Raw genomic sequence first — 15,233 nt, 5'->3', positions numbered from 1 at the left:
ATACTCGTGTAGTAAAAATGAGATCATAAAAGAACATATTTAACGAGGAAAAAAAGAAAATATGAGAGAAGTGTTGTGGAAATATCAGCGGAATTCCCAAACAGTTTGTCATATGATTCCCAGACTGTGTCGTAGATGAGACGCCATTAGACTGAAGCTGGAGAGCGAAAGAGGCGGAAATATATTTAGAGTTCAGCGGTCACTGACCAGGTTTTCTCTGCCCAACAGGGGAACCATACCCCGCTGATTTACTCTTATATTTCTACAGCTACATATCTCATGTGATCTTCGGGAGACGAATATTTCTTATTAAAGTAAAGATTTGTCCCTTCACCATGGCGGCTGGCGGACCAGGCAGTAAAACATATTCGTTCAAGGTGGTTTTGTTGGGGGAAGGTTGTGTGGGCAAGACCTCGTTGGTGCTGCGGTACTGTGAGAATAAATTTAACGACAAGCACATCACTACCCTCCAGGTGAGTTAAGGTTAACGTTCACCTTAGTCAGGTTTGGTGAGGTTAACCCGGGCTGGGTTTAAACCGGGTTAAACGTGTAGAAATTACAGCTGTCAGAGCTTCTCTGGTCTCGTAGAAATTAAGTAAAGCCTGCTGGTACTCGTCGATGTGGACAATATGGTTTGGTTTATTAGAATATGATCCAGGGTTTGTATATGTGTTACTCCCAAAGTTAAAAACAAGTTCCTGAGCCTGTTCGTTAGCTAGACTAAGTTAAGATAGGCTAGGCTAACCAAGGGTACATGTTGGATGTGTCGGATCTAAAAGCTGGCGAGGATGGCTAACTAGAGTCTGATTAACACCCCCTCATCAATAGTTTTCATTTGCGAGGGGCAGTGTTGGCAGTTATGCCATTTTATCATCATATTCATAATAAGGAGAATTCATCTAGTTACATACGGTTGGTAGAGGTTGGTCTGTGTTTTATGTTGATTTGAATAAAACTAGCTAGTTAACATACCTAGCTAACGATTTCCAGTATTTGAATACATATTTTCTGATTAATATAGTGATTTAAAATCTTTTCTCTCAGTAAGTTAGCTCGTTGTTTGATAGTAATAAAATATCACGTTTGACCCTCAAATTGTTGTAAAAAAGCAAAACAAAACTTTTCGTGCACAAATACATCCGCTAGCATTTGTTAGCTAGGTTAGCCGGCTTGCTGGCTAGTTATAGGCCACTGCTACTACCTAGCGCATACAGTAGAAATGCAAAACATTCACAGGATGTGATTCTGTTTAGGATGCTGTTACTTTTTTGGTTATTTCTTTTTGTGACTAGTGGTAATATAGAGCATTTATTTTTAACCATCTTCATCTTATCCACTGTTTTTCTTTGTCTTTTTTAAAAAAATTTTTTTGCCATTGCACAAACATCAAATACAGTGTTCCGGAGTAACACAACCAGTTGCCAAATAATCATGCTGGCATAATAAAAGTCCACTAGCTTGTAAGCAACTTAGCATATACATATCAGAAATGTTTCCAATAGTCATAGTTAGTATTTTGCTTTACAGCTGTGTTATTCACACAGATTCCCAATAAAACACGCTGCTGATTATGATATATGCACATGAATAACGTATGTATATAATAACCTCAAAGAGAAAAGTGTGTAGGCTAATACGTGTTGTGCAGTCATGGACTGTCCATATTTTTTTTGCTTAGTCACATGGGTTGTTTCTTTTTTTTGAGTATAAATTCTTATGTAGATGTATAATCTCCTATACTTCAGCACATAATTACTACATAGTACTCAGAGGCCAGCTGTTGTAATGTTGATATTACCCTCGTTTTTAACACACTTAACCTATCTTGTCATTTTAGGCATCGTTCCTTACGAAGAAACTCAACATCACTGGCAAGAGGGTAAATCTGGCTATTTGGGTGAGTCTGTCTTTACCCAGTAACTCTCAAGTGAAGCTTGGTGTGGAGGATAAAATGGGCAGTTTAAGTCATATAGTACCATGAATAAAATGCTGCTTAAGAGACTTCTCATTTTCAGACTTGGTTCTCTTATTCAGCATTTGGACCTAATTTGTCTGATCTATGTATTTTTTAAAATATATCTGCTGTGTGTAAGGGAAGAAATTATTATTGCTATTGTGACTGACTGTCATGGTTTGATAGCTAACTGAATATCTGTCTGAAATACTAGAAATGCTACTAGAGTTGATTTAATACTAGAATTGAAATCAAACTAGTGATTGGTTACTGTGTTTTTGTCCATCCATTGTCTAAAACAAGATGCTTCCTGTAGTGGTCTCCCTATCTCACTTTCGGTTCACTACCATTGAACCTGACATGACTAACACAGAAATGTGAAAGTGAGGAGAACTAAGGTGCGTAAGTGAGGTGCAAGTGTTGGGTCGTGTGTTCCCTCACAGTGAAAGTGCAACAATCAAGGTTATTCCCAGAGAAATGACTGAACCTGACAATGAATGGTAGTTCCACACAGCTCACACTGAATCAGGCAACATGGCGCAGCAGGGTAACTCGTCCTCTTTCTGGCCAGTAATGGCTTTTAGCTTTGTGATGAGTACACTGATGGAGACCATTGTATAATATAGTTTCATGAATTATTCAGTATTTAGAACGACTCCCTTGTTAAGTGGCATCTTCACAGACTAATAGTCAGGTATAATATAGTATTAATCTGTTTGAGTTGCATGGGGGGGAAAAACAACCCCAGAATAATTGCATAAATAAATAACTAAATAAATACAGTCAACCTCAAACTGTAGAAGTCTTACACAGGATCTTAGAGAAATATACCACATTTAAGTTTTGTTTTTCCAGTACAAACCCTGACGCTGGTCCACATTGAAAAAATGAAAGCAATTTACTTTACCCTTTGACCCTTGAATGACCCTTCTGTGTCACCTGCAGGACACAGCCGGACAGGAGCGTTTCCATGCTCTGGGTCCAATCTACTACAGGGATTCCAATGGAGCCATTTTGGTCTATGACATCACAGATGAAGACTCTTTCCAGAAGGTGAAGGTTTCTAGTGACACACGTGAAAATGGTCGTGTGTGTGTGTGTGTGTGTGTGTGTGTGTGTGTGTGTGTGTGTGTGCACGTGCGGTAGTGCGTGCGTGAGGGAGTTCTTGTTTAAGATTTGTTGTGAAGGGAGATGGATATATAAAATGAAATTGTGCTGAAGGACATTCTTTTATTGCACAATGTAAAAAGGACAAACTCCAAAATATTTTAAATGAATGCAGATCAAAATAATAAAGAATTCTAATCCTAAACCCATCAAGTCCCATATAAAATATAAATAACAAGAGTTTGACCATAGTGACATGCAGTGGGAGAAAAAATAGTTTAAACAGCCCTTTAAGCTGTTTGCCAGGTTTGGATCACATGTAGCGCAGAATTATCTGTGCTCTACTAAATATTGAGTCAATGGCAGAATCACTTATACTTGGCAACCTTCTACAAAGAGTGTTGAAGTGATGCTGCCTGTTTTTAATAAAGTTGTGAATGAGGTTTCCTTTGTGAGTAACTTGCTTTCAACACTAATTTTTTCTTTGTCCTGTTTATGCTAATAAAAGATTATTAAGACCTAGATGTCCTATTTAGTATAGCTTTTCATACATAATTTCACCAAATTCCTATTTGTTTTGTTATTAATTAGCATATTTGGTATTAATTGGGCTTGTACTAAGCACGTTGGATGGCAAGGTACTGTTTATTGTGTAAGAAGGTCCGTTATACTGATCCCAGAACCTGGGGGAGCGTCTCAGCGTGTGACTGATTTTAGCATAGAGCAGCCAAGCTTCAGAGTGAAAGGAATTATGAACACTGGTGGCTAGTGAAAGAGGGAGAATTCCCAAGAAGTTTCTAAAGTGAACATGGGGTTTCTGCAAGTTTTCTCTCTTGTTGACTATTAGTCTGTTCAAATGGACACAGACTGCTGTACAGCACATCAGAGGCAGGTTTGTACGGTCAGGCACACTGGCCATGAGGACTTGTAGTGTGTTCATGCACATGTTAAATCAGTTTAGTACTTTAAAGAAATCTATGTACTATGTTTATATAGTCATTACTAAATAATGAGGATGTTTAACATAAGTACATTTAAACCAAACCATTTCAAAATGTTCACAGTTCACATTCTTCAGATGTGTGCAGGCTGTATACGGCCTCTGTGTGTGCAAAGCACATCTGCTCCTCTGTCTGTTACAGCTCAGCTGCACAGGAAATGAATGACTTCTAATACGTTGTCCTTCTGTGTTGTCATCTGTGTTTAAGAACAGACTGAGATGGCGTCTCAGACAGAGAGGGGCTTGTGGTGTTGTGGCCGTACATGCAGGAGGATGTTGTAGTACTTTCAGTTCATTACTTTAATTCCTTGTTTTTGTAAAATGTTGGGCCAAGGGGAATTTTTAGTCAGTATATTATCTTGTCATTACCAATCACAGTGTGTTTTGCTTTTTCTTTGCCTCTTATGTTTGACAGGTGAAAAACTGGGTCAAAGAATTAAGGAAAATGTTGGGAAATGAAATATCTTTATGTATAGTAGGTAAGTCACTTTTTATTGTATAAACCTGTTTCTTAAAAAAAACAACAACTTGAGGGACACTAAAGAATTATCTTGGGTAAGGTCGGAAATAGTAGGTTATTTATGGACCTTTTTGTTACTTAGCAACAGTCATAAAGCAGCTTCTCTGAACTGTGCACACAGTATTTAACGCTCGGCCACATGACCCTCTCATGTGTGTTTCCGGGGGGGGGGGGGGGAAACGCCTGTGGCTCTAATGGTTTTATCGGTTCACCTTCCCCTCCGTATATGAGAAGTGTACTAAGACTGATGGCAGGAGCCTGAAATGAAGAAGACTGCATGCTGGTCCTTAGGGAAATTCTCCTGACTGTGAGATCCTTACTGCAGTCTTGCCATTCAGCATCTGTTAACGTGTGTGTGTGTGTGTGTGTGTGTGTGTGTGTGTGTGTGTGTTCTCCTAGGTAATAAAATAGATCTGGAGAAGGAGAGGCACGTCTCAGTGGAGGAAGCCGAGGGGTGAGCACGCGGAGGGTCATACAGACACTTGCTTTACAAGCACGTCTGCGTCTCACTTAGATGAGCAAAAGTTTCACTGTGTTGGGCGAGATTGGAAAAGCATCTGTTGAGCCCAGTGTTTGAGTTTTCTTGATGGTGGTTAAGAAAGCTTTAATACATTAATCTGTAAAAGGCTTCCAGCACAGTGACGGTTTTGTGTTTGTGTTTAACAAAGAACACGAGGAACAAGCCAACAGCTGTTATGTGATGGATGACCCGAACAAACAAACCAACAAAATAACGGCTGTGATAAATATATGACAAATAAAACAACGTTTAGCCTTCGTACTTACCATCAAAGTTCAGAATTTAAATCCTTACACACAGGGTCACTACAAAGGTCAAACCACGTTTCCTAAGACTCACACAGATGCTTTTGCATTACAGAATTCTCAGATATGCAGTTGGTCATGTATAAAACCAACTCCAAGATGGCTCTTGTTGCAAATGATTCTAGTGCACAAAGTTTTGGAGCATTAATGGTTAACAGGCTAATCCTTTATTCCCACAGCACTGTGTCTCCTGACGGTTGTAGCCGTCAGTGGGTGATGTGATTTGGACTTGTCTTCACCTTTGACCTCTCATTCCTAGTGTGGCAGCTGTGGTGATGTCTGTGTGAGGATTTCGCACAGACTCATGTGATTTAATGATTTGATTGTCCCTAAGCGGTCTCACACTGCCACAGTATCATGTCATGTTTTGAATCACGTGCTATGATCTCCTTGAACCCGTCCATTGTGACCTTGATGGCGAAAAGAAAATGACATTGGCCAGAAGCCAGCATGCACCTGCAGCTGTCTGGATTTGAACTTTGGGAGTGGTGTGGTGGTGTCAGACATAACGCTAGGGAGTCACGCGAGCATCCATCATGCCATTGAGTATTTGCAATTTCCATGGGCAGCAGGCGTACATAAACCCACCCTCTCTGAAATGGCACAGTCATTTTATATAATGGAACACCCACCACCAGCGTGTCCCCACCACACCATGGCTCTACGTTTTATCTTTTTTATTGGTAATTTACACGCGGGGTAAGTCAGTGTTGCGCAAGCCTAATTTGAAGTCGTGTGTTTCTCTCGGGCGGTTTACGACTCGTTGACCTGGACGTTTTTCTCTGTAACCGCGCGTCCTCTCTTTACCCCTGCAGGTACGCAGACTCGGTCGGAGCGAAACACTATCACACGTCTGCCAAGTTAAACAAAGGAATCGAGGAGCTCTTCCTGGACCTCTGCAAGAGTAAGCCTGCACTCTTCCATTTGTCCTCACAGCTGGCGGGTTGTGCTGTGGTGCGGGGCACTGCCCGTCATGTCCTTCCCACGCTGGCTGGGAGTCACTGGTGGGTCCCTGCACTGCCACAAATATGTAGTGCTCGGCATGGGACCGTCTGTGCTTCACGCCAGCTGGAAGACTTGCTCCCGATGAACTTGCTCCCGATGAGCCTAGTTTCTGCTCTTCTACACTCCAGTACACACACGCACACCTTTGCACGTGTGCGCACATGCGTTCTCGTGCGTGCACACTTTTGCGCGCCATCTCACTATCTCTGTCTCACTCATTTGCTCTCGTCCCAGATCAGTTTTTCTTCTTTTCTTCTCAAATGTTTCTCTCACCTTCTCTCGTTCCCTCATTCTGTCTTGTCCTTTCTCTTTCTCTCGTTCTCTCCCTCCTGATGCTCCCCGTGTCTCCTGCAGGGATGATGGAGACAGCACAGGCCGAGGAGAGACTGAGAGGGAACGGTGCCAGCACAGCGGCCCCAGGCCGGAGAGGAGTCCAGATCATCGACGATGAGCCTCGGGCCGCCACAGCCGCAGGAGGCTGCTGTTCATCAGGCTAAGACTCCCCCTGACCACCTCCCGCGCCTCCACCCTGCCCTCCTTTCTCTCCCAAAACGACTGCCACTCCTTATGTACCACTGGATCTCTGCTCTTTGATGTCCGTGGCTTCAGCCAGTTATGTTTCTTGGTATTGGATCTGTTTTCCTGGACACTGCGGAGTTGAGAGCGCTGCGTGACTGGCAAATAGTGGACTGTGTCGGTAACTCCTGTCTTTGGCAGCCTGATGGCAAACAGCAGCAAAAGCCCCCCTTCAAACACACACACACACACACACACACACACACACACACACACACACACACAGTGACTCTTTATACTACACTATCTTTACAAGCTGAATTTTTTTAGAATGTACATGATGATGGGTTGATTTTCTGTGAAAGCATTTGTTTTAGTTAAAAGATCAAAAGAAATACGAAGCCATTATTTAATTATTTAAATATTTACATTGAAATCTGAAGTCCTCTGTACTAGTGTTAATTGGTGAATTATTGTCTGTCTTTTGGTTTTCAAACAGGAAGTCCCCACTCTACAGGACTGCCCCCCTATTCACCACTAATCAGTGCTTGTATTCAGCCGCCTCTGTGCGTGTCTTTTGAAATTACATGTACGTCCACAGAAGTAAAGTGTTCCATGCATATTAAATATATTTTATCTGCTTTTACACCCATTGCTGGGAAATCATGCATCCAGTCACTTGCAAAAGTATTCAGACCCCAGTTCATTATTTCAGGGTTTCTTTGTGCACATTGCTTGTTTTGTGATGTTCATATGAGGCTTACATTGATAATTGCATAATATTCAGACCCTTCATATTACTATGGTCAAGGGGTGGGGGTCTGGCCGCTTGGTTAATATGGTGTTTGGAGTTCTTGGTGGAAGTCATGTTCCAGATTTGCAGATGTGCGTTGGTGAATTAGAGCTTTAGATTTGACGCAATACTGACGACAGTTTCACCACAAAATAGCAGTAAGCAGGACCGGAGTTAGATGCTACCCTGACAGTTTCCATCACACGTCTGTCTTTTTTGTTTAGTTGCCAAAACTAATCAGATATGGGTACCTTTTTAATTATTCCAATGCCAATATGACTTCCAAACTCTTGATATTTATTTTCTTTTTCAGGGCTATTTGAAGTTTAGTTTAGTGGGAGTCCTGTTTGTCTTTCCTGTAAATTCACATTCTAGGTAGTGAAGGAGACACTCATCTGTCATGTCCTGGCCATTCTGAGTCCTTCCCCTTCGGAGATGTCCAGCAGACGAACACTTGTTTGGCTCAGACTGTCATGCAGTCCAGGGTTTAATCTTCATTGTGTGATGACTAATCGGAGCTGTCATGAAGGGAGGACCCTTTTAAAGCAGGCAGGAAGGTTAATTCACATTGCTTTTGAACAGTCTTGATTTTTGGCTAAAGATGTCCAGCTAGCTCAGAAAAGCTGCTTTGTGAAGTACCCATTGTGTGTTTTGCATGGAACTGTTATATTCATTGATAAAGATTTCTGTGTGTTATTTGAAATACAACATATTTGAATGGTTCCTGGGGGTCTGAATATTTTTTCAATTGGCTGTCGAGGTAGAAAACTTGTATTAATGGTTAAATGATTGTACGGTGAAGAATAACAGTTCATAGTAAAAGCACACTTTTTTGAACATTTAAAAAAAAATTATTTAGCAAATGTCATTTATAACAATTTTGCAGTCCCTAGGTGTCAAGGAAGCAGTCATTTAAGCAGTGTGTACGTGCAGTGGTGTTGGAAAACAAGCTTTGTCTTTAACTTTTTCTGATTTACAGATTTCTGACCCCCTTTTTTTGTTGGTGGGTGAGGTCAACAAATAACAGGATGCTTTTTGCAGTCATTAAAAGAACAAATGACTAAGATGTCATTCTGTGGGGTGGAAAACCTAAATGGGACATTTATAAGAAACTAGAATTTTAAATGAAACCCGACTCATTTGATTCGGGCAAACATGCTGCTTCCCTGGTCGGCACAGTTAGACGTATAACCTTAACACAGAGGTGTACAGTGCTGGACACAACAGGTCCTTTACGTCAGCCAGAACAGCCACGTTGTTTGCTGTCGCACCTAATTAAAGGTTTGTGCATCAGTTTTCTCTTTTAGAAGAAAATATTTTAATAGATACATTTATTCTAAATCACAGACAGGACCAGGGCTGGCTGTGCCTGTTCAAAGACACATGTTTAGTGCTCTAGCTTTTTTATGGTATACATTTTCCTAGAAAACTTTTTAAGGGAGCGCCGTGGCCCTTGAACACACAACCGACAGACTTTGTGAGCTATTAAAAAAATGTTTAAATGTACGCTTTCTCGGCAAGAAACTCGCATCAGCTATAACAGAAGCTGAAGTACTGGACAAAACACTACAAGGAATTTATTAGCCCAGAACTGAAGTCTGCACCATGCATAATAATTTTTGTAAATCTTGATCAGCTTCCTTTGTGTTGTTGGAGGCCGAGTCACATCCGGATAAGGTGCAGTGCTTACGCCTCATTAAACTCATGACTTTGTCCTTATACTTTTCCTGCCTCAGCCCGGTGTTTTTATATTAAAATGCTGCTGATGGCCTCTGTTTTCTCTACTCGAGTCACTGGGGAAAGCTGTGCATCAATAACTAGTACACACTTGGTTTGTCCTTGCAGCGATCCTTAGGGCTGTGTTCATGAACACATGGGCGTTTGCAGAGTGACAGACAGCTCACAGGCCTCAGTTCCAACAAGCTTATGTGCAGGTAGCGAGGGGCATCCCGTACAAACAGACCTACGAGAGCTCAACTCTGCTGAAATATTACAATAATAAACCCAACATTTTCATTCATATCTAAAATAAATATATAATCAAGGTGATAAACCATTTACAAACCACTATTTTTATAAATATAGTAACAATTTACAAACTCATTTTCACTATCTTTCACAAATCTCCCACTTTGTGAATCCTTTATATGCTGCCTAATTTCTGAACCGTTTACACTGATTTAATGAAACTATGCTTCTCAACAAATCATTGAAGAACTTGATTATGTTTAATGTGAGTAAATCAATAGATTAATACTCCAAGTCATTTTTGAAATCGCTTGAATGTAGCGTTTGGTGGGATAGCCCAAGGATGTCACCCTTGTCGTAGAGCTATTTGCCAATTCTGGCTCCCTCTTCTGGTGTGGCTTGCTACTACATGGCAATAGCCGTGCCTTTCAGTTTCCCCTGGTTCTCCATATCTTGTCAGTTAATAGGCTTGATTGTACCAACTTGGTGTTTAGCACGTTTGCCTCTGAATGCTAGGCTCTTGGGTTTGAGTCTGGGTAGAGTTTCCATGTTCTATCCCTGTGTGTGTGCGGGTTTCCTCCCACAGTCCAAAAACATGGAGGTTAGATTGATGAGATACACACACACACACACACACACACACACACACACACACACACACACACACACACACACAGAGGACAATTTAGAGTGTGTGTGTGTGTGTGTGTCCAGTGATGGTTGGTGCTCTGTGTGTGTGTGTGTCCAGCGATGGTTGGTGCTCTGTGTGTGTGTCCAGCAATGGTTGGTGCTCTGTGTGTATGTCCAGCGATGGTTGGTGCTCTGTGTGTGTGTGTGTGTCCAGCGATGGTTGGTGCTCTGTGTGTGTGTGTGTGTGTCCAGCGATGGTTGGTGCTCTGTGTGTGTGTGTGTGTGTGTCCAGCGATGGTTGGTGCTCTGTGTGTATGTCCATGTCCAGCGATGGTTGGTGCTGTGTGTGTGTATGTGTGTGTGTGTCCATAGATGGTTGGTGCTCTGTGTGTGTGTGTGTGTGTGTGTGTCCAGCAATGGTTGGTGCTCTGTGTGTGTGTGTGTCCAACGATGGTTGGTGCTCTGTGTGTGTGTGTGTCCATGTCCAGCGATGGTTGGTGCTCTGTGTGTGTGTGTGTCCAACGATGGTTGGTGCTCTGTGTGTGTGTGTGTCCAACGATGGTTGGTGCTCTGTGTGTGTGTGTGTCCATGTCCAGCGATGGTTGGTGCTCTGTGTGTGTGTGTCCGTGTCCAGTGATGGTTGGTGCTCTCTGCTTGTGTATGTGTGTGTGTCCCGTGTCCAGGGATGGTTGGTGCTCTGTGTGTGTGTGTGTGTGTGTGTGTGTGTGTGTCCAGCGATGGTTGGTGCTCTGTGTGTATGTCCATGTCCAGCGATGGTTGGTGCTGTGTGTGTGTATGTGTGTGTGTGTCCATAGATGGTTGGTGCTCTGTGTGTGTGTGTGTGTGTGTGTCCAGCAATGGTTGGTGCTCTGTGTGTGTGTGTGTCCAACGATGGTTGGTGCTCTGTGTGTGTGTGTGTCCATGTCCATCGATGGTTGGTGCTCTGTGTGTGTGTCCAGCGATGGTTGGTGGTGTGTGTGTGTGTGTGTGTGTCCATGTCCAGCGATGGTTGGTGCTCTGTGTGTGTGTGTCCGTGTCCAGTGATGGTTGGTGCTCTCTGCTTGTGTATGTGTGTGTGTCCCGTGTCCAGGGATGGTTGGTGCTCTGTGTGTGTGTGTGTGTGTGTGTGTGTGTGTGTGTGTGTGTGTGTGTGTGTGTGTATGTCCAGCGATGGTTGGTGGTGTGTGTGTGTGTGTGTCCGTGTCCAGCGATGGTTGGTGCTCTGTGCGTGTGTCCATATCCAGCGGTGGTTGGTGCTCTCTGTGCGTGTGTCCATATCCAGCGGTGGTTGGTGCTCTCTGTGCGTGTGTCCATATCCACCAATGATTGGTACACTGTCCTCGTCTAAACCTCCTCTCTTCCCCTGCACCCAGTGCCGTCCCCCAGCACTCTGTGGTCTCTGATTCAGAGTACGCTGTGTGTAAATTGGCTGCTTCTTTTCATTTGTGTGTGATTTGATTGTAAAGCTGACAGCATCCTTGAGTTTGAGTAGTCGCTGTATAAGTGAAAAATATTCAAATTCACAGTACCGGTAGTTAAATACACTGAGACTATAAGTGCATGGTAAGGTTTATAGTAGAATTTATTGCATTAATTGCTCAACTTTATACATGCCATCTTACAATTACAAACGTTTGTGCCCCAAAATACATTCTTATATTATCTTGTGTTGTTTACACTGTGACCATGATTAATCTGAGTTTATCATAAGATAAACCCTGACCCTATAACTGACCCTATAACACTAACCCTAACCCTCACAGGTCACTCACAGGTAGAAAGAAGCAAAAACTAGAAAAAGTGCAATTTATTACTTTCCAACACACATAAAAAACACCTGATCTACAATAATGCTTGATCAAGTTTAAGAATATAAATGAAAATGCATCAAAAGCAGTTACAAGCAGATCCGTCCCTTTTAGTGGGCAGAAATGCGCTCTGGAGCGAGACCAAATGCCCCATCACAATACACCCAAGCCACATCTGGAGAACCATCCTGCACGCTTCATGCTGCACACTGGGATTCTTTAGACTCCCTCCAAGTTCAAGCGCACAGTGCTTCTCTGGATCTACTTGATATTCTTCTCGAGCACTGAGTATTTTGGTGGTATGTAGCTGACGCCAAAGGTGGGCAGAGGGCTGTGTCCAGTAGCGCTAACACGGATGATCATCGCAAGTGACATCACCGTTCCCAACAACTGGAGAGAGAGAGAGAGGCTCAGCGTTTGAATTCATCACACACACTTTCAGACCCCACCTCCCAGACCTAATCATTTTGATATGCTCCCATCTCCTTCATGAGAACTTATGCCCTTTGCTTTCTAGTTCTCTGCCTAAACTCTTTAGTGTAAATGACTCTGATCTAAAAGTTTTGGTTTGATAACACCACTGCACTGCAGGAGACAAGTGAGTCTCACAAGAGCGTTTCCTCATTTCACAGTGTTGAAGTGAAACAGTCGCTGGCATCATGGAGGAGGAGGTCTGGCTAAGTAGACTATAACTGTTCTGTGGATAATCTATATTGTAAATGTTCAAATAACAACAATTCTAGGTAATTTGAAATAATTAAAATATTTTTTTTTAACTGAATTTATACTTAAATGTCTCGTCAATATTATAAATTTAGTAATCAAATTATAATAGCATATGTTTAGTGAACAAAATGGCAGATGGCTTTATCTGCCTTTAGTTCATTTCTTCCTTGTTCCAATTTCCAAAGCGGGTGCTGCCATCTGTATTCATAAGCCATAATGCCCCTTAAAAACACACGATACTTACAGCCAAAGCCGCCAGGCCAAACAGCACTCCCAGGATGCTACTATAGATCTTGTCCAAGTATTGCATCAGCACGGGGCCACATGGCTACAAGTAGGGAAAGCACAGTCAACACGCTGGCTACACTGCACCCACACAGACGGCAAACAACACACAAGAGGAATGCAGGAGATCAACAGGTCTTTCACCTCTTTGTAGACCATCCTGCTTTTGTTCGAGAGTTGAAATATCTGTGGCAAACATAATGAACATTGTGAGTAAACAACGAATACTCAGATTATCTTACTATTTTTTAAAGCTTGTGAGATGCGTTGAAGTACAGTTGGCATTAACAGCTGCACACACTCCGCACTTTCTTCTGCTTACAGGTGGTAAATTATATCACTGGTGTGATTTTCTCATATATATTAATCATACAGTATCTTGTGAAATAAGTGATCTTTTTCAAGTTGTTGATGGCTTTAGTTTTCACCGTGGACTAAAGGTTTGAGTAACTGAATTAACACACACCCTCTTGTATGCAGAGACAGAGGTCATCTGCTGACACTCATCGGGGTGGACATATGTGGAAACACAGTCGCATGAGTCAGGAACTTCCTCTCCCCAGTCCTGGTAGCCATTAAAGAATCCACAGCACTGGAACTGGAGAAAACGCAGATCAAAAAGTTGGTTACTTGGATTTAACTGTGGTTAAACACCGTCAGTAAGAGAAGGAAAGGCATCCTGATGTACCGTCTTCTGAAACATGACAAGCATGTGCTGAACATTTGGCCTGGTGCGGTCCAGTGGCACCAAGTGGTTCATTTCGGTCTTCATAGTTAAGATCATCTGAGGGAAAAAGGCAGAAGGAGAGAAAGTGAGAAAAGGGAAGCAAAACAGAGACACACACATTTTTTTTAATATTGAGTCAGAAAAAGGTTACCTCCGAGCGCAAGATGGCTACTGGAACCGCTACCCGGAAGAGAATGACAGTTCCAGTACACATCAAAGTGAAAAACTGCAAAAGAATACAACCCGAGGTGAGAAACCAGTGGTGTTTTGAGCAATGGCAAATGGCACCATTTAGCACAGTCAGTTTCCTTAAGCTCAGCCAGGCGCACCAGTCACACACTTACTGCGATCAGAAGACCTTTATTCTCCGTGTGAGCGCCATAAGCGCCCAGCGTAGCGATGATGAAGGTGACCCCTCCTGTCACATACAGGCTGAGCACTACGCTCCACTTCTCATCAAACTGGCAAAGAAAACCGCATTCACTTGACACTTTTACCCAAAGCGACTTACAATTATGAGTGAACATAACTTGAGGGTTAAGGGTCTTGCTCAGGGGCCCGGCAGTGGTAGGACTTTGAACCAGCAACCTTCTGATTACTAGTCAAGCACCTTAACCACTGAGACACCACTGCCCTGCTCGCAGACAGCGCGCGCCCGGACAGTCGGAGCGAGACTGGGGCTTTGCAATTACGCGCACACACGCGAGCCCACATTTCCGTTAAGATTATCCGCTCCAGCTGAAGTGGAGAGTCAATAAAACTACAACAAAACTGTCATTCTTAGGACAGGCCCGAGATCTCGGCGCTCCTACCTCTTCCAAGAAGAGATGAACCAGGCCAGCCACTGCCAAGATAACCAAGCCAAACACCTAGAGCGAAGGGAACCGGGAGTATTGCAAGACAAGAGAACTTAACTATCAAAGCCATTCCAGTGCAACTCTCATCTGAACGGTGGATAATTTACAGTAAATTATACATTGCTTCAGTGCAAACGTAATATTTTAATAACACAATAAACTCACAGCAAAAAGGACATTGAAGACAACAAAAGTTTTCTTGAAACACGGGTTGATTTTTGCCATTTTCCACGTATTGCTTCCTTGGGAAAACCGAAGAAAAGCAACGAAAAGAAAGTAGGAAGTGAGTTATGCCGCTTGTTTGCGCATTTCATATGCCGCGAAGGGGTGGGGCCGGGCGCAGGCGCAGAGCGCAGGAAAAGCGCGGAACTTGACCAAATCGGGATGAACTTTACGGTAATACGAAACGGTGGGGATCGCAGAATATGATCATTTTCAGTAAACGTCGCAGTCTTGTGCAATATAATTCTGAAAATATTTTTCGTCTGAACTGTAAATGTGGGTTAGCGAGT

General features: G+C 42.7%; 2 protein-coding genes across 2 annotated transcripts; one reads left to right on the top strand and one right to left on the bottom strand.

The window, feature by feature from the left end:
* The first annotated feature begins 137 nt into the window (after nt 1-137).
* rab21 (RAB21, member RAS oncogene family) lies at nt 138-8,784 on the top strand. The gene is made up of 7 exons (XM_027007542.3): nt 138-473; nt 1,838-1,897; nt 2,900-3,007; nt 4,477-4,540; nt 4,981-5,035; nt 6,222-6,310; nt 6,766-8,784. The coding sequence occupies exons 1-7, from the start codon at nt 336-338 to the stop codon at nt 6,906-6,908; spliced, it is 657 nt and encodes a 218-aa protein (XP_026863343.1). The 5' UTR covers nt 138-335; the 3' UTR covers nt 6,909-8,784.
* A 3,098-nt stretch (nt 8,785-11,882) lies between these two features.
* LOC113575787 (tetraspanin-8) lies at nt 11,883-15,043 on the bottom strand. Its single transcript, XM_027007495.3, has 9 exons — nt 14,887-15,043; nt 14,677-14,733; nt 14,209-14,325; nt 14,016-14,090; nt 13,826-13,921; nt 13,604-13,735; nt 13,282-13,323; nt 13,097-13,180; nt 11,883-12,516 (listed from the first exon to the last, which is right to left on the bottom strand). Exons 1-9 carry the CDS (start codon nt 14,944-14,946, stop codon nt 12,388-12,390), a joined length of 792 nt encoding a protein of 263 aa, XP_026863296.3. The 5' UTR covers nt 14,947-15,043; the 3' UTR covers nt 11,883-12,387.
* Nucleotides 15,044-15,233: the final 190 nt, after the last annotated feature.

The sequence above is a fragment of the Electrophorus electricus genome, chromosome 11, assembly GCF_041902795.1.
Source record: "Electrophorus electricus isolate QZ-2024a chromosome 11, ASM4190279v1, whole genome shotgun sequence".
Classification (NCBI taxonomy): Eukaryota; Metazoa; Chordata; class Actinopteri; order Gymnotiformes; family Gymnotidae; genus Electrophorus; species Electrophorus electricus.
The sequence above is the reverse complement of the archived record's forward strand: the minus strand, read 5'-3'. Positions and strand labels throughout refer to the sequence as shown.